Consider the following 18,925-nt stretch of genomic DNA (forward strand, 5'->3'; position numbering starts at 1 on the left):
GTCTTTTATACATATATAAGGAGCAAGAGGATAGCTAGTGAAAGAGTAGGGCCACTCGAGGACAAAGGAGGGAAGTTATATGTGGAGTCCGAGGAAGTGGGTGAGATCCTTAATGAGTACTTTGCATCGGCATTCACAAAGGGGAGGGACATGCCGGATGTTGAGGTTAGGGATGGGTGTATGAATACTCCAGGACATGTCGGCATAATGAAGGAGGAAGTGTTAGATATCTTAAAATGCATTAAGGTATATAAGTCCCCTGGGCCAGAAGGGATATATCCCAGGTTACTGTGGGAGGCAAGAGAGGAAATAACTGGGGCCTTAGCAGATATCATCTTTGACCACAGGTGAGGTTTCCGAGGACTGGGGAAACCCAATGTCCCTTTGTTAAAGAAGGGAAGCAGGCATAATCCAGGTAATTGTAGGCCGGTGAGCCTGACGTCTGTGGTGGGGAAGCTGTTGGTGAAGCTACTGAGGGACAGGATTTATTCATATTTGGAAGCGAATGGACTTGTTCATCATAGGCAACATGGTTTTGTGCGCAGAAGGTCATGTCTTATCAACTTGATAATAAGTTTTTGAGGAGGTGACAAAATTAACTCATGTGGGAAAGTCTGTGTATGTCATCTAAATGGACTTTGGTAAGGAGTTTGACAAGGACCGTCATGGCAGACTCGTACAAAAGATAAAGTCGCATGGGATTTGGGATGTTCTATCTTGATGGATAAAGAACGCCTGGCAACAGAGGACAGAGAGTAGCAGGAAGGGAATTTTTCAGATTGGAGATCTGTAACTCGTGGTGTTCCACAGGAATCAGTGTTGGGACCACTGTTGTTTGTAATGTGTATAAATGACCTGGAGGAAAAAGCAGATGGTCTGATTAGCAAGTTTGCAGATGACACAAAGGTAGGTGGAGTTGCAGATAGTGAAGGGGACTGTCAGAGAATACAGCAGAATAGAAGTAGATTGGCGAGTTGGGCAGAGAAATGGCAGATTGAGTTCAATCCAGACAAATGCGAGGTGCTGCATTTTGGAAGATCAAATTCAGGTGTGAATTATACAGTAAATGGCAGAACCCTTAGAAGCATTGACATACAGAAGGAGCTGGGCATTCTGGTCCATAGTTCCATGAAAGTGACAATGAAGGTGGATAAGGTTTTCAAGAAGGCATAGGCATGCATGCATGCCTTCATTAGCCGGGATGTAACTGGGGTGAGCACAGTAAGAAGTCTTACACCAGGTTAAAGTCCAATAGGTTTGTTTCGAATCACTAGCTTTCGGAGCACTGCTCCTTCCTCAGGTGAATGCTCTGATTCACCTGAGGAAGCGCAGTGCTCCGAAAGCTAGTGATTCGAAACAAACCTGTTGGACTTTAATCTGGTGTTGTAAGACTTCTTACTGTACATTGAATACGAGAGTTGGCAGGTCATATTACAGTTGTATAAAACTTTAGTTAGGCCACATTTGGAATATTGTGTGCAGTTCTGGTCACCACACTACCAGAGGGACATGGATGCTGAGTGCAAAGAAGGTTACCAGGATGTTGCCTGGAGGTTGAATAAACTCTGATTGTTTTTGTTGGAAAGATGGAGGCTGAGGGGAAACCTGGTTGAGGTATACAAATTACAAGAGGTATAGACAGAATGAATAGTCAGAAGCTTTTTCCCAGGGTGGAAGACTCAATCACAAGGGGCACAGGTTCAAGGTGAGAGGGGGAAAGTTTAGGTGCAATGTGCGGGGAAAGTTTTTCACGCAGAGGGTGGTGGGTGCCTGGAATGCATTGCCCGTGGATGTGGTAGAGGCAGGCACGATAGCAATGTTTCAGATGTATCTTGATAGACACATGAATGGAGGGATACAGATCGTTTGGGCAATAAGTAGTAGGTCTAAATAAGGAATCTGGATCGGCGCAGGCTTGGTGGGCCGAAGGGCCTGTTCCTGTGCTGTGTTCTTTGTTCTTTGAAGCCTTCATTCATGCTTTTGTTACTTTCAGACTTTCCCACCCCCTCTAAACTTCTATACATATGCTAACATTCACCAAGTCATATTTCTGACCTGCTTAACCTTCTACTACTCTAATTTAAAATATTCATTATTGTGCCTGGATCATTCTATACCAATGTCCTCCGGTCTCTTTACCCACGAGTGATCAAATCTTTTCACATCTCTGCCCCCCAATTTAGCACCCTCACTCAAGGATCACTCTTGTCCTTATCTATGAGTGTTCAAAAACTTACGGAATTATGATAATTATTCACAAAATGTTCCCCTAATGAAACTTTGGTCACCTGGCTGGGCTCATTCCCCAATACCAGGTCCAGTAAGACCCCCTCCCTGTTTGGACTATCAACATTCCTGTGACTGCAGCCTGTTGTGCGTTTTCCCTGTCCCATAGAACCATATGGAATCCCTTCAGTGCAGAAGGAGGCCATTCGGCCCATTGAGTCTACACCGACCCTCTGAAATTGCACCTTAACTGGACATACTCCCCGCCCTATCCCTGTAACCCCATAACCCCACCTAACCATTGGACACTATGGGACAATTTAGCATGGCCAATCCACCTAACCTGCACATCTTTAGACTGGGAGGAAACCACAGCACCTGGAAGAAACCCACGCTGACACGTGGAGAATGTGCAGACTCCACACATCAGTCATTTGAGTTTGGAATTGAACCCGGGTACCTGGCGCTGTGAGGCAGCAGTACTAACCACTGTGCCACCGTGCTGTCCCTTTTCATAGAATTACATAAGAATTACAAGATGTAAATTGTAGCTCTAGAAATTTATTTCCTCCAAGTGCCCATCAAAATTCCTTTGGAAATCATTCATTGTCTCTGCTTCCATCACCCTTTTGGGCAATGGTCTCCAATTCATTACCATTCATTGTGTAAAAAAGACCTTTCTCACGTTCTGGCTGCTTGTCTTGTGTCTCCTAGTCATTAAGCCATCAGCTAATGAGAGCAGCATTACTTTATCTGCCTTATCTAAACCTGTCAAGTTTTTGTACACCTCTGTCCAAACCCCTCAGTCTCCTTTGCTTCAAGGAGAACAGCCCTACTTCACAGCAGTGTCAATTTGAGGCTGAGTTGGTAGCACAATCTCCTCAGAATCACAAGGCTCCAACTTCAAATCGTACTCCAGGGTTTGAGCATAGGACTGAGGGAGCATTGCACTGTTGAAGGTGTGGAGGTGTCATCTTTTGGATGAGATGCATAGACCTCTACAGGGCAGAAGGAGACCATTTGGCTCATCGAATCTGAACTGACTTTCTGATTTGCACCGACCCTCTGAAAGAGAACATAGGCCCACTCTCCCACCCTATCCCCGTAATCTCACCCAACCTGCACATTTTGGACACAAAGGGGCAATTTTAGCATGGCCAATCCACCTAACCTGCACATCTTTGGAATGTGGGAGGAAACCTGAGTACCCGGAAGAAACCCACGGGAAAATGTGCAAATTCTACAGTCACCCAAGGCCAGAATTTAACCCCGGTCCCTGGTGCTGTGAGGCAGACGTGCTAACCATTGTGCCACAGTGCCGTCCAGATGTTAAAGACCTGTGCAGGTGGGTGTAAAAGATCCAATGCACCATTCCAAAGAAGGGTTGGGCAGTTGTCCCTGCTCTGCTGGTCAACATTGATCCCTCAATCAACCTCTTAGCATATTTTGCTTGTGGGAGTTTGCTGAGTGCAAATTAGCTGCTGCGTTATCTGCATTACAACAGGGACTGTACTTTAAAAGTACTCCATTGGCCACATGGAAGGGCTGCTAGCCAATCATTCATAGCCAACACATCACACCAGACTCGTATTATCTGCGGTGTCATCAAAGAAAAGGAAGACAGCCTGATCCTCAGCCCATGAACCAAATGGGTTTGGTGAAACAGAATCACAAAAAACAGTGATCATTGCTGCAAAGTATGCTGACAAAGACAATTAATGGAGTACTGCTGTTTTACAAGTACCACTTTCGAAGGTTGAAAGTTGTTGAATCTGGATTAGTTCAAACAAGTTCTAACAGATACCAAGCTGAATGCATGAATACCCCCCAAAATACCGTTCTAATATAAAGCTTTAATCTTTTTTGACAATTACGTCTGGATGAAATCAATGCATTACCTCCAGCACTGTAATATTCCTTCATTGAAATGTGCTGAGGACATGCACTGTAATGTATTCTGAAGCATACATCTTGGAGGACCCTTGTCTGTTCTTTACATCTTCTAAATTCTAAAAGGAAGCACTTCCGATTCACAGCATTTGGTACTTGTCTGCAGTGAACAAATTAAAATGTCTACCCGCAGTGTGTCTTTACAAACTTGTACCTTTAGGGACTGCTGGTGACAACTTCAATTGTTCATTTGTGCACAGATATATTAACCATGGAAAAGATGTTAATACATTTACGTCAAGAAAATATATTGAGACCTGAGGCAATTGTAGATGAGCCGACTTGGCAAAGCCTCAGTGATCAAATATTTGTGAGGAAGTTTTGCAAAACTCTCTGAATATGGAGGTGGGAAACTCTGGTAACTCACTTATGAAAAATCAACAATAATACTGTTAAAGTTTATCAGAAAATGCTTGCCTTCCTCATTTTGCACATACAATCTGAATGTAGCCTGGGTTGTGATAAGTTCTGGGGAAACCATAGCACGCACGTGGAAATATTGGGGTGCAACTGAAGTCACACACGAGCATCTTTCTTTTAGTAAGTTACCATACTACGTCCGACCAGAGAAAATGAGATCATTTTCATTTGGAACACAAATTCTTTAAATCTAAATAAAGTCTGTTTACATGGTTCATGTCATTCAATGTTTATGATCTAAATTTCCAGGGTAAATTTGGGGAATCACACAGGGTTGCCTGTGTTTTTAAGCTTTGTGTGCCTTGATTCATTTTATATGCAAACTACAATTGTTTTATTCCATAAAATTTCATTGAAAAATGTAACTCTTTGTCGAGAATTTTCTCCCAACTGTCTAGTGGTACTGATCTCTTCTAAAATTACTGAACAACATCAGGCAGTCCGCTTAGTCAGGAAGGTGTCTTTGCCTCAGGTTGGAAATGTATTGAACCCAGAATATGTATACACAGTAAAATTCCCTTCCTTAATCCTGCAACATGGCTTCACAGGTATGGGATGGCATGACAGATCACTCCAGGCACCATAATTGATTCACTTTAGTGGCAATATTGAAAAGAGAGATTAGCCCATTGCTCTTTTGCCTCCCTCCCCCAAAGAAGGTGCTGCTCTTTAAGTATTTAGTATTACAATTAACCCTTTGTGTTGCTTTATGTTGCACTAGATCAGGCACAAGTAAAATGCACAAGGGTGCCAACAGCTTGTCAAACCTGTTGTGAAATAATGAAATGCAGAAATATTCCTGGGGAGACTCTCCCCCTTGGGTGCTTATTGTTGGATTTGGGAAAGAGTCATATATCATAAAAACTGAGTTCAAGGGACATAAATCCTTTGTTTCTGGGCAGCGCGGTGGCACAGTGGTTAGCCCTGCTGCCTCATGGCACCGAGGACCCAGGTTCGATCCCCGCCCGGGTCACTGTCCGTGTGGCATTTGCACATTCTCCCCGTGTCTGCATGGGTCTCAGCCCACAACCCAAAGATGTGCAGGGTAGTTGGATTTGCCATGCTAAATTGCCCCTTAATTGAGGGGAAAAAAATAATTGGGTACTGTAAATTTATATAAATATTTTTTTTAAATCCTTAGTTTCGTCTGTGGAATTTTCTGATTTATCTTTGATTCGTTTAGCTAGATTTGAAAAGTTTGATTTTTTTTTTTGATGTTTTTCAGTTGATTGTGGAAACTGATCGATGCACTTTTCCTCTGAAACTAACTTCATCAGAAGAGGTGAATGAAGTGGTGGGGAACTTGGGATCATGCCTCAAGAAGATGCTCCCTGGTGTCTCTCCAATGTAGGTACTCTCTTCAAGGCCTTGATGTTTGTAGTATTTAAATAAGTGCAAAAAAATTTAAGCCGGATTGATGAAAAGCTTGGTTTAAAATGATCTAATCCTTATTGAACTTGTTACTATATTTCATATTTTATTCCATCTCATGGTACGTAGGAAGAGTAGGTTATTTAGCCCCTCCACCCTGTTCTGTCATTCAGTGAGATTATAGCTGATCCATCCACCTTTGCCCCACATTCCTTAATACCTCTGGTTAATAATAAATCTGTCAATTTCAGTATTAAAATTTACAGATGATTTTGCATCAATCACCAATTGTGGAAGAGAGTCTGAAGCTACTACCATCCATTGAGTGTAGAAGTGTTTTGTAATTTCACTCCTGTAAGGTCTGACACAGACTGAGGCCACCATGGCATTGTGCCTGTGGCAGCTTTTCCAAAGAGCAATCCAATTAATCTCCATCTTCTTGCACCCATACCTGTACCAATTTATCCCTTTGTGTATGTATCCACTTTCTTTTTTGATGGTTGTAATTAAATTTGATTCCATCACCTTTCAGGCAGTACATTCCAGATCTTTATAACTCTGTGTTTTAAAAAAAAAAAGTTTCCTAATTTTGCCTCTGTTTCTATACCAAATGCTTAAAACTTGTACTCTCTGGTTACTGATCCCTTCTGCCATCAGTAACAACTTTTCCTTCTTCACTCCATCAAAACCATTCCGTGTCTTCCCTTAACAGTCTCTGCTCTAAAAGGAACATCATCATAATTTGAAGAGGAGAAATTGTCACGGTTATGGGGAAAAGATGGGGGAGTGGCTCGACATCAGTGTTTTTCAAATTCTTTCCCCCGGGACCCACGTTTGCTAACCGGCCAACCTTTCGGACCCACACTGGCCAACCTTCAGGATACACGCCACATTCACTTACCTTTAACGCAAATGGGGAGCCTGCTTGGTCCTCATGATCTCACTCTAATCCGATTCACAGAAGGAGAGGGCAATGCGCAAAACAGGTCCAGAAATCAGCCAGTTACTTTGTGCCGCCTTCATCTTTGTGAGAACGGAAAATCTAACCGCACATGTAGGTCATCGTGAAGGGCAAGAGCAACAAAATGCTTATTTTACTCAGCACTGAATACTCCTGGGTGAGTCTACTCCAAAATGCTGACAATGTCATGGGCTTCTGGCATGTTTTAATGTGCTGTCAAGTCAGGTGCAGCAGCGCCGTCTTTTTATTTGGAGTCAACTGTAAGTTAATATCTAACTCTGGGGTCACAACCTCAACAGGAATTTTTAACCTTCAAAACCTGAAACTTCTCCTCTCATTTGCCAGTCCTTCCCTGCATATAACACACATGGGCTTTACATCCTCATTTGCACTGGCACAATTGACAAAACCATGCCTCAAGAAATCATCTTTATAGTGCTTTGTTCCCGAGTTACGTTTCTTCTTTGTAGGCTGTTAACCAGAGCTAACACTAGCACTGCTCTGTCCTGCCCTGGACTCGTGAGCAGCTCTCTCCGGCAGATTCAGATGTGAGATCCTGGCCAATAAGAACTCTGCCTATTTATGTCTCTGGCCATTGTTTTCTTGTAAATAAACGATTCATTTTCATAGTCCTCTTGCCTTGCTTAGTATCAACTAGAAAATGGAAGCAGCGCTCCCCGTGATTTGGCAAAAAGCACGTACATGGAGGGCTGCCCTGTATGTGCAGGGCACACAATATGCCCACTGCTGCCGTTTATGGTTGAAGGACTGCACAAGCCTCATTTCCTTCTCATTTAAAAGGGACAGTGGCCACCATTCTCAATAAAAATGGTGGAGCAGCAGGTAACAGCTGAGATAAACAGTGATTTACAAAGATTTAGCATAACTTCCATGCTTTTTTGTTTTTTGCGTCACTTGTTCTGCCAGCTTCCAAAGTGTGTGTGCATACACCTCCAGTGCCTCAGTTGCTATGCCCAATTTAAAATTCGACCACTGAGTTAATGTTGCCTCCCTTTATTCCCACCAGAATACCTCACTTGCCATTTCTCTATGTTGAATTCATCTGCCCGTGTGCCCATTCATTTCAATAGCCCTGCTGAATTTCTCTTCGTTATTCCTTTCACTGTTGACTACATTTCAGAGTTTTATATTATCTGCAGACTTTGAAACCACATTTTGTATAATTGAGCCCACACCAGTCTACTGCACTGGCTGATTAAATCATATTTTTCTAAGTTACAATTACATTTGTCTTGGATTACTGTCTCTTAAAGCTTCCCCTGCATCCATTAGGCTGACTGAACAGCATCATCGGGTTTATCCCTCCTTTCTTGGAACAGTGATGTACCATTTGGAATTCTCCAGCCCTCTGGCTTAGTTCAAGGATAAGAAGATTGTGGGAAAGCCTCAGCTATCTTCACCATTCCTGCAGCAATCCAGGATGCATCTCATCTGAACATTTCCAACCTTTTAAGTTAATTTCTTTATTCTATCCTATTCCACTATTATCTACAGCTATACTATTTCTTTCTTATGTCACTGTTAGCTCATTTGCAATTCACCTTAAATCGGTGTCGTCTGGCTCTCGACCCTTCCACCAATGGGAACAGTCTCTATCTACTTTCCTCATGATTTTGAACACCTCGATCAAATCTCCTCTCTCCCTTTCTAAGGAGAACAAAATGTTGCTAACTTGCTGTTGTCTCTTAATTTAGCTCTGTTTTAATTACGTTTGCTCAAGAGTCGCCAGATATCTTTCAATACCGCCACAAGGTTCAAAACCGAATACTGATCAAAGACTCGATACACCAGTTAGTGATGTTCAAAAGCAATGCTCATTTATTTACACACAGTCAAATCTACTCATGCATAAAACTCTACAACCTAAACTATCACTATCACTAAAAGCCTATACTTAGCTTCGGGTGTCCACTCAGAGGAACAATGGTCGTTGCTCGGTTCTGAGGCGTTGAGCGGTTTACAGGGTAGCAACTAGGAGCGTCTATCTCCTGGCATGCGTTGACTTGGAACTTACTTGGTCTGGAGCAGCTTTGGCGGGTCTCTCCTCGCTGAGAGCCAAGGCCAAGAGAGAGATCCTCTCTATTTTCCTCCAATAGAAGGGTAGGGTCCCTGGTTGCTGGGCGTGTCCTATGTGGCCGTTGGTCTGCTTTGTTTTAGTCTCCTCTGGCGCCAGGATGTCTGTCTTAGCATTGTTCATCCAAATGTTGCCTTTTGTTCCCGGGGATGGCTCATTAGTATGTAGATGGTTCTGCAGTACCGGTCCTGTCTGAGAGCTACAGCTCTAATCAACAGACAGCCCTGCACCTGCTTGCTTTATCAGTATTGTCCAATTTTTCCCTGCATTCTTTGCAAGTGTCCATTTTGTAATTGGGACGTGGCCATCCCAGATGGCTACACGCCCTCCTTGTGATCCTCATCGCGAAGCGTGAAGGATCACATTACTGCGTCGTCTTCGTACTCTGACCAAACGGGGCACCCATAATCGGGCTCTACTCTACCCTATCCTCTGAAACACAATTTTACCTGAATCATTTTAAATGCATACATTATTATAAAACTCTATGGGGCGCTATGACATTAATGCATGCATTACAGAAATTTTTTTTAAACTGGAACCTCTAACTATCCTCAATAAACTATCCTCACTCAAACAATCAAAAATAGTCTATCACATTTTAAACTGTACAAAATAGCAGCGCACAAATTTCTCTGGCCTGGCAGTCAGACACAGAGGTTTACATTTCTTTATTTAACAGAATACATAAAGATAAATGAATGCACTTTAATTCATGTCAAGGGGTTCGGGGGTTTGGTGAAATCCGAAAATAGAGGACCTAAACCTGTATACTGGGGTGCGAGAGCGGTAGGCTCTCTTTCGCCATTTCCTGATGCTTAAGTGTCTGCACGACACTGCAAAGTATTGCCAGTACTAAGAGGGCTTCTACTACATACGATAGTGAGTACCAGGTGATAAACTTATCACACCAGGTCGGGGTATTGTTAGCTGTCGCGGGGCTAGCTATCTCTGGGTTCTGTGTATTGCAGGGCTGGGAATCATTCACGGGCTTGTGTGGTAGGGGTCAGGGGGGTAGCGTCCGCGCGCAACTGAAGGGATTCCTCTAAGATCCAGGTGAACAAGATGGAGGTCGTCTTCATCTTTCCGTCTTTCTGTCTTCTTTTTTGTCTTCCTCTGGGGTTCCTGAGGTTCCGGAGTTCTGTGAACACAAGCATAATATCAGTTATTCTCTTGCTTAAGATCTTGTATGCCTGTCTGTCTGTCCTTTGTTGCCAATTTCCCTTTATAATTGGTCACCATCTGTGACTCACTCATTTTTTTTAAAAAACCAAATATTTGGGACAAGACATCCGAGAAAAATACTGACATAGTGCGAGCTGTCTTGCAGCCTGTGCGATTTACCATCCTAGTGTTTGGGGATGTAAAAGCAACCTAAGGGTTGCCAAAACCAAACAAAAGAATTTTGAACTGGAAGTGCCAAAATGGGGTGCGTATGGGCCGCGGCGGGTAAGAAATGGGTGGAATCCCCGGGTAGGACGGTGATCAATGCCGTATGGGCTCTACCCGAGCATAGCTGACCAGGGGGAGGGTCCTCAGGCTGGGCGGGGACCAGTGCCGTTTCTCCACTGCCTGAGCAACCGGCAAGAACGGGAAAGAATGTGGTCGTCGTGGGGGTTGCCTTGTTGTCCACTGACAAACTTGTACCTCTAAAACTGGTTTCTGTTGACAAACTAGTTCCTCTGAACTGTTTTCTGGGGACAAACCTGTTCCATTAACAGCCAGGGGGCGTTAAAGGAGTGGTGACGTGGGGCTGTGAAAAGTTTCAAGTTTACAAACAACACTTAACCTTAACACTAACGAACAAACATAAAACAAACATGGTGCTGGTTCCATCAGAAAGGACACCGTATCTCTCCATCGGTTCCTTTTTCTCCATCATCTGGACACCTCACTGCTCAATAGTGAACAGGGTCGCAAAAGGATTTGTTTGGTGGGAGTCAGACTCTATGTCATCATCTTCTCCCGGCTGCCAAACTCTTGACTGTAGTAACCGTGCTAAAGCTGCTTGGGGCAAATTGGGGTCCATTTCATCATTCCGGATGAGTCTGAACGAATTGCCTCGGTGCCAGAATTGTGTGTCGAGGTTGGAGCTACTAGGGTTCAATCCGTAATCGTCGGGCGGTGGGTCTGGGTCAGGGGCTTTGATATATGTAATCTCAAAGGGGTCAGTGGAATCATGCTCTGAATCGCTGGGAGTGGGGCCTGGTACAGGGGTATAGTCATAACATGGTGTGCTGTGGCTATCATGATAGCTATCACTGTCGCTGTCGCTGCTGGTTGAAGGAAGGGAGAGGCGGAGTCGTGCCTCTGGGGGTGGAGTTGAAGTCGTGTCTGAGGGCGGGCTGGACTGGGTGGGGGAGGGTAGGAAAACATCATCTGTGGGTGGGGTGTGATCGTCTGCTGCTGCGAGCAGGATGTGGTGTGTGCGGCTTTGCTGCGAGCCGTAAGCTTTGAGCTGGTTTATGTGAAACTACGCAGACTTACCATTGGGATATGTAATTTTGTATACCGAGGGGCTGACTTTGTCCGAAATGGAGTACGGTCCGGAGAATTTAGGGGAAAGGAATGAACTGGGGTTGTATAGGGAAAGCATCACTTGCTGCCCTACTGCAAACTCAGTGGCGTGTACTGTTTTGTCGAAACAAGCCTTGCTTTGTTTCTTCTTGGTTCCAAGTCTCACAGCTGCTGCGAGTTGGGCTGCCTTTATGTTCTGTATCAATTGTTGTCCAGCATTTTCATGCGTGCGGGCTGTAATTGCGTGGCTGGCCAAATCCAGTCCTAATAAATACTCTGTCCCTTTCATGGGGCGTCCGGTCATGAGAGTGTGGGGGTTGTATCCTGTGGACGTGGATACTGTGCTCCTTATAAACATTAAAGCAAATGGGAGAACTGAATCCCAGGTGCTGTTATTCAGCTGTACCATTTTCCTGAGGGTGGCTTTTAATGTCCTATTCATCCTCTCTCCAATACCACTAGACTGGGGGTGGTATGCTATGTGAAACTTTTGTCAAATTTCGAAAATCGTGAGGACGTTTTTCATTTCACGTCCTGTGAAATGGGAGCCTTGATCGGATTATATACTGCGGGGGAGTCCTCATCTTGTAAAGATGTGGGGCGAAATTCTCCCCCAATGGCGGGATGTCCGCCGACTGGCGCCAAAGCCGGCGCCAATCAGACGGGCATCGCGCCGGCCCAAAGGTGCGGAAGGCTCAGCATCTTTGGTGGCCTAGCCCCAACATTGAGGGGCTAGGCCGACGCCGGAGAGACTTCCGCCCCGCCAGCTGGTGGAAATGGTGTTTGTTTCCCCGCCAGCTGGCGCGGAAATGCGGCGCATGCGCGGGAGCGTCAGCGGCCGCTGTCAGTTTCCCGCGCATGCGCAGTGGGGAGAGTCTCTTCCGCCTCCGCCATGGTGGAGGCCGTAGCGGAGGCGGAAGGGAAAGAGTGCCCCCACTGCACAGGCCCGCCTGCGGATCGGTGGGCCCCGATCGCGGGCCAGGCCACTGTGGGGGCACCCCCCGGGGCCAGATCGCCCCGCGCCCCCCCCCCCCCCCCCCCAGGACCCCGGAGCCCGCCAACGCCGCCTGGTCCCGCCGGTAAATACCAGGTTTGATTTACGTTGGCGGGACCAGGCAATTCCTGGGCGGGACTTCGGCCCACCTGGGCCGGAGAATCCAGCGGGGGGTCCCGCCAACCGGCGCGGCCGGATTCCCGCCCCCGCCCAATCTCCGGGAGCGGAGAACTCGGCGGGGGCGGGATTCACGGCGGCCAAAGGCCATTCTCCGACCCGGCGGGGGGTCGGAGAATGACGCCCGTGGTGTGTTAATATTTTAGCCGTTGTCTTGGCCGTATAAGTTCTCGATGGAAATGCTTCCACCCATTTTGTGAAGGTGTCGATGACCACCAACACATACTTATAACCATTCTGTAAGGGGGTAGGGGTCCTATATAGTCTATCTGTAGATTTGTTCAGGGTCCATTAACAGTGCGGGTATGACTAAGTTGAGCCTTTTTCGCACATCTGTCCGGATTGTTCTGGGCACAGATCAAGCAGTTCTCTATGTAGTGGGTAACATCGGCTTTTAAATCAGGCCACCAGCAGAGCGGTCTGAGGTGGGCTAGGGTGGGTTCAATACCTTGGTGTCCATGATTGTCATGGAACTGACAAATGATCTGGTTCCTGTCCTGACTGGGAACTATATAAATGCCAGCCTTTAAAATCACACCGTCATGTGTGGTAATTGCATTCTTGTATTTATCATACGGGGCTGGGAAGGTACCCTTTAAAACTTCCCTGAGTTTCTCGTCCTCTTTCTGTGCCTTCGTTAGATCCTGAATATTGGTCTGTGAGACCTGAACTGTGTGTACTGGGGTGCTTTCGGGGGGGGGGGGGTTCCAAATATAGCCATGCCTGGAGCCTGCCTTCGCTAGGGTGTCTGCTTTAACATTACCAGGGGGGGAAGAACGGTGGTGACTGCGAACCTTAATTATTCCATATTTTCTATCCTTCGCTGTCTCTAAGATATGGTGGAGTAATGGGGCTGAGGGTGGGGGAAACAAATCCTCTCGTTTCCCACAGGGGTAGGAATTCCGGCAAACTATTACATACATACAAGCTGTCCGAATAGATGTTTGCTGAGGTCCGGAACGAGTCTGGGTGGTCTACAATATAAGCGATTGCTGCCAGCTCTGCTGCCTGCAAGCCTAAGTGTCCTGGCAACTTTAGTGAAATCTCATCTACGTAAGTGTCCTCTACGTAAATACGGCAACCGGTGATTCTCTTTCCATTTAACACTTTGGAGGAGCCATCCACATAAATCTTCAGGGGTGCGCACGTGTCTATGGGCTGGGGTCTCTGGGGTGTACTACCTATTTTCCTGGGAGGTGTTTTGGGAATAAATGGGCCTGTGTTCTGTTTTGTGGTGGTGATCTCACACTCATGAGAGGTGCCTGCATACTGCTAATTATCGGCAAGGAAGGTGTGGGTCTTGGTTCTTTTTACTGTGATGTCCCGTCCCTGTAAAAGAAGGGTCCAACGGGCTGCGCGGATTTGGCTGACTGTACCATCCTTAAGTCGGCCGCCTAACAATAGCTGTGTTGGGGTGTGTTTTGTGAGGAAGGTGATGGGGTTGAGGCCTGTGATGTAGGCGAAGTACTGTACTGCCCAAAAAACTGCGAGCAGGTGCCTTTCACAGGCAGAAAATCCTTTATGGGGTCTAACACGCGTGAGGCGTATGCTACGGGGCGTGATTGGTCGTGGCGTTCCTGGAGGAGCACGGCCGAAAGGGTTCGGTCGGTGCTTGCAACTTCAGTTGCGTATAGGGAAAGTGGATCTGGGACCTGTAGTGCAGGGGCTGTGCTGAGTGCTCTTTTTAAAGCATCCACGGCATCCGTATGCTGTGGAAGCCATTCCCAAGGTGCCTGCTGCTTGAGAAGTTCGGAAAGGGGCGCTGCTTTCGTGGCGAAACCGTCAATATGGTTTCGGCAGTAGCCAACCAGTCCTAAAAATGACCGGAGGGCTGAGACATTGTGGGGAAGGGGCAATTTGACGATCGAGTCAATTCTCTTTTGCTCAAATCTCGTGTTTCCCATGTGTGATCACTGTTCCCAAGTAAATCACTTTCTCTTTCAAAATCTGGGCCATCTTGGGGTTGATTTTACAACCAATTTCTTTTCGGAGTCCTAGGAGTTCGGCGAGAAGCGAAATGTGCTCTCCCTTTGTGTCTGTCTGTAGTAACAAGTCGTCTACGTACTGGACCAGACAATCTGGGCAGGAAAATTTTGCTAATCCATTTGCCAGCTGTCGGTGAAAAATGGAGGGGGAGTTGTGGAAGGCACGTCCACGTATATTGTCCCTGGAATGTGAAGGCGAATTTATACTGGCATGCTTTTTCCAATGGAATGGGCCAAAAGCCGTTGCTAATGTCCAAAACCGAAATTGTTTTTGACTGGAGTCCGTTTGAGCATGGTCTCGGGACTCGTGGCTATGGTGTGGGCTGCTGCTGGGGTTACTTTGTTCAGTTCTCGGTAATCAGTGGTCAGTCGCCATGATCCATCGGGTTTCCTGACAGGCCAAATCGGTGCGTTGTTTGTGGAGGCTACTGATCTGAGTACATCTTGATCCAACAAACTCTCTATTACTTTGGAGATTTCTCCCTCTGCTTCCTGGGGAAATCCGTACTGCTTCTGTGGTCTGGGGTCGGGACCTGTAATGTTCACAAAGCCAGCCAATTTGCCACAGTCGTGATTGTGCTGTGAAAATGCTGCTTTGTGTTCCTGCAGGACTGCCCTAACCTGTTTGTCTGCACTAATGGCTCGAGAGTCGATCCAGAAGTCTCCTACTGAGCTGATCCTGTTTACATACTCTCCTACTGTGAGCGTGGTGGGGGCTCGTGCTGCCTTTGCCATTTTCCATACACACTTGTTGACTGGGTCAAAAGAAAGGTTATGGGAGCTCATGAAATCGATCCCAAGGATATGTTCTGCTGTCTGGGGCAGATCAACCAAAACTACAGGGTGCTTAGTTGTGATGTTCCCTATTTGTATTGCTACAGGGGTTGTGATGTGTCCCTGTTGTAAATGATCTGTAAACCGCTGAGTGTGGTGGTGTCTCTTGTGGGCCACGTGTCTCGCTGAAACATCGTGGAGGAATTGAGTGTGGTGCGGGACCCTCCTGTGTCCCAAAGAAATTCTACGGGGTGTCCCCGAACTTTGCCTGCTACTACCGGTCTACCGGACTTGTCCCAAAGGGTGTCGCAGACCCAGGTTGGGGAGCCTGAACACCGTCAGTCGGTGCCATTCATGTCTGCATTCTCTGAACGGGCGCTAATGCTATGGATCGGCTTTGCCCTATTGCTGTTTAGGGTGCCTGTCTGTTGGTTTCTCTGCTGCTTTTGGGGCGTGTTGCACTCTCGTGCAAAGTGTCCTAACTGTCCACAATTGTAACATTCTTGAGTTCATCCAGCGCCTTCTCCACCTTCTGGATCGCCCGATCCTGGGCATCCAACCTGAGCTCCAGCCGCTCAATCAACACTTTTATCGGGTCCAGGCAGTCCTGTTTCTGCGTAGCAAAGCCCTCCTGGATGACTTGCATCAGCTGCTCCATAGACTGCTGGGTCGACAAGCCAGAGGTCCGCCCCCCCCTCTGCCATGCTGTCCCGTGCTGCAACGACAGCCAAAGTCTTCTCTGTCTTCTTATTTCTGCCCTTACGAACACTTCTAGTCCTTTTCTGCATGCACCGAAGTGGGAACTCAGTAGAGAATTGCCACTGACATCCGTTCTACAATTCAAGTCCGTTAAAAGATCGGGGGAAAAGGTCCAAAAGTCCGACCAGAGCGGGAGCCACCAAATGTGCGACTTACTCCTTCATAGCCGCCACCGGAAGTCAGAAATGTACTTTTAACCATTTTCCTTAAAAATCCAAAGTCGTGGCAGTTCTGACTTTAGTATAATGTCTCGGCAGTATGTCATCTTTCCATCATAATTACCCTCAACATTTCTTATTCTAGTGCAACGACTTCTCTTTATTCTTTGTTTTTGCTGAGCTAACTTTTAACACTCCTCTGCAGCACAACAACTCCAGTGCTTCCAACACTTCTGTTTGCATTTGAAATCCATTTTTTTTGCATTTATATAGTTCTCATTCCATCTGTTCTGCTCTATGAACTGTACCATTCATTTTTTTTGGAAAATTCACATTCTTTTTGATTACAGGTGATTGTGCCTTGCTCTTTATTTTCAAGCCATAATTCCAAACTCATCTTATTTGTCACCTATCCACAAGCAATATTTTAACATCAACATACCTGATGTAAAGTTGTTCATAGACTGTTCTCCTCCTGGCCACCTCCACGCTCAGGTCTTGTTAAACCCGTAGAATGCTATTGTCCCACTTGCAGCTCCGTGTCTTGAGTGCATTCCCGAAGTAATCCGTAGAGCCTCAGTAATTGGGTATCTGTTGAAGGTTTGATACATGACTGGTACAGACCTGGAGGGCCGAAGACCCTGTTCCTGTGCTGTATTGTTCTTTGTTCTTAGCACATCCTTGTTTCATCTTACCTATATTTATTTTGTTAACTCTATCAACTTGTACTGTAGCTTTTATTCTTTAAAATTTATAATGAATCACATGTATTTTCCATGTTTCAGCTCTGAGGACTTCATTTTTGGTGCTGCACCCTGCAAAAGCTTTCTCATAATCTTTGAATATTCTCTCCATTTCTGTTGATCACTCACATTATTTTCCAGGTATTCCTTTCCACTTCTTCTAAACGAAATGCAGCTTTCTGAATTACCAGTCCAGTTTCCTTGGGAATTCCTTGAATATGATTCATAGCAACATGTTTACAACATGGTTCTGTCACCATTGAATTTTCACATGAAAATAATTTCTGATGTTTGTGAATATCTCTCTCTCTCTCACTATTTTCTGCATGCTAGTTTCGCTCGTATTCTGCAGGAACCCTGTTATAACATCACTATATTCCTTTCTTTCTTCATCTACTTTACAAAAAGGGAGCAGAGACGATTTGCCTTCATGAGCCACTTTGCATAATGCAAAGATATTGGGCTATATCCTTTTCCTCCTTCAGCTACCATGCCCGAAGGGTGTTGGATACGATGGTCTTCCATTGGATTGGTCCATGATTATGCTTGGCGAAGTACTGCAGTGGATTGCAGTTGCCTTCTGCAGTGTGGCTGACCAGGAAACACTGTCACTCTTACCGCATGCCATCAGACATTACAGGCTGATAATCAACCTATTTGGCCACCATATGAACGCACTTTTCACGTCCATCAAGTCCTTCAGTGGGACTGAACCCGGAGTCTCTAACCCTGGGGTAATGACGCTACCATTATGCCACAAGACCTTTGGGCTATGTATGCAATTTAAATCAATCAAAATCGAATTGTGTATATCTTGGCATTGATTTTGGGTTTGTACAAGAAGAAGCTAAAAAATGTGCTACAAAAGCCCTTTTTAAATCCAGTAAAACTAAATGCCACAAACTGAAGGTTGTTTGATATTTAATGTGTTTAACTTCTGATTAAGTGATCAGCAGTTATTCTAAACCCACCTGCACTTCCTGGATTTCTAAGGAAACAATAAGTTCCAAGTTTAGCTCATCACCTTTTAACTATCACCTAATTTTTATTCAATCCAATTTCTCCACTACCTCCTGCTTTACAGTGATGAGAGCAAAATCCTGCTCTTCACTAAAAATAGATGCAAAGTACTAATTTAGTACCTAAGCCATACCATTCACTTCCACAAGTAGTGGAAGAAGGTCCCTAATAAGACCTATCATTCCTTTGATTATCCATTTTTTTTCCTTTTTAAACTACTGTTAACTACTAACCAATGCGTATGCACTCTGCTCCTTTTAATTTCCTTCCCCGTTATCCTTTATACTTTCTATATTCAATTTGGTTCTGTATGTTGTGTTATGTTATTGCTAGTAACATAAGCTGCCACTTGATGTAGACTCTGCTGAAAGATGCGGCAGACTCGGAGATAAGTTTAACGTATTTATTGAAAGATTAACAATGCTCTTAAATGAGTTTGACGCTACTAATCTGCCTCTAGTAACTCAGTCTACTCTGCTAACTATACAAGCTTGTTCTCCACCATGTGCTAGGGTGTGATGTTGCTGATAATCAACCCTGTCCTGCTCTCTTGGTTTCTGCCGGTAGAAAAGGCAGAGCCTGTGTGCCTTGTCCTTTTTATGTGGGTCGTGTAGTGCCCCCTTGTGGTAATGCCACCTCTGGGTGTCCTGATTGCCCATTGGTTGTGTCCTGTTCTAATAACCCATTGGTTGCGTGTCTGCATGTCATGACATCTCTGGTGCTCCCTCTAGTGGTTACTTATTTGTAGTGTATTTACATTAACCCCTTGTGTATA

General features: G+C 45.5%; 1 protein-coding gene across 3 annotated transcripts in view; it reads left to right on the plus strand.

The window, feature by feature from the left end:
- LOC140425404 (F-actin-uncapping protein LRRC16A-like) overlaps positions 1 to 18,925 on the plus strand; it is a 530,177-nt gene that overhangs the window by 175,466 nt on the left and 335,786 nt on the right. For all 3 annotated transcript variants that reach the window (XM_072509651.1, XM_072509649.1, XM_072509650.1), the window contains exon 5: positions 5,822 to 5,943. In XM_072509651.1, coding sequence (XP_072365752.1) covers positions 5,822 to 5,943 — 122 coding nt within the window. The remainder of the gene's footprint in view (positions 1 to 5,821; positions 5,944 to 18,925) is intronic.

This window comes from Scyliorhinus torazame, chromosome 6 (assembly GCF_047496885.1).
Source record: "Scyliorhinus torazame isolate Kashiwa2021f chromosome 6, sScyTor2.1, whole genome shotgun sequence".
Classification (NCBI taxonomy): Eukaryota; Metazoa; Chordata; class Chondrichthyes; order Carcharhiniformes; family Scyliorhinidae; genus Scyliorhinus; species Scyliorhinus torazame.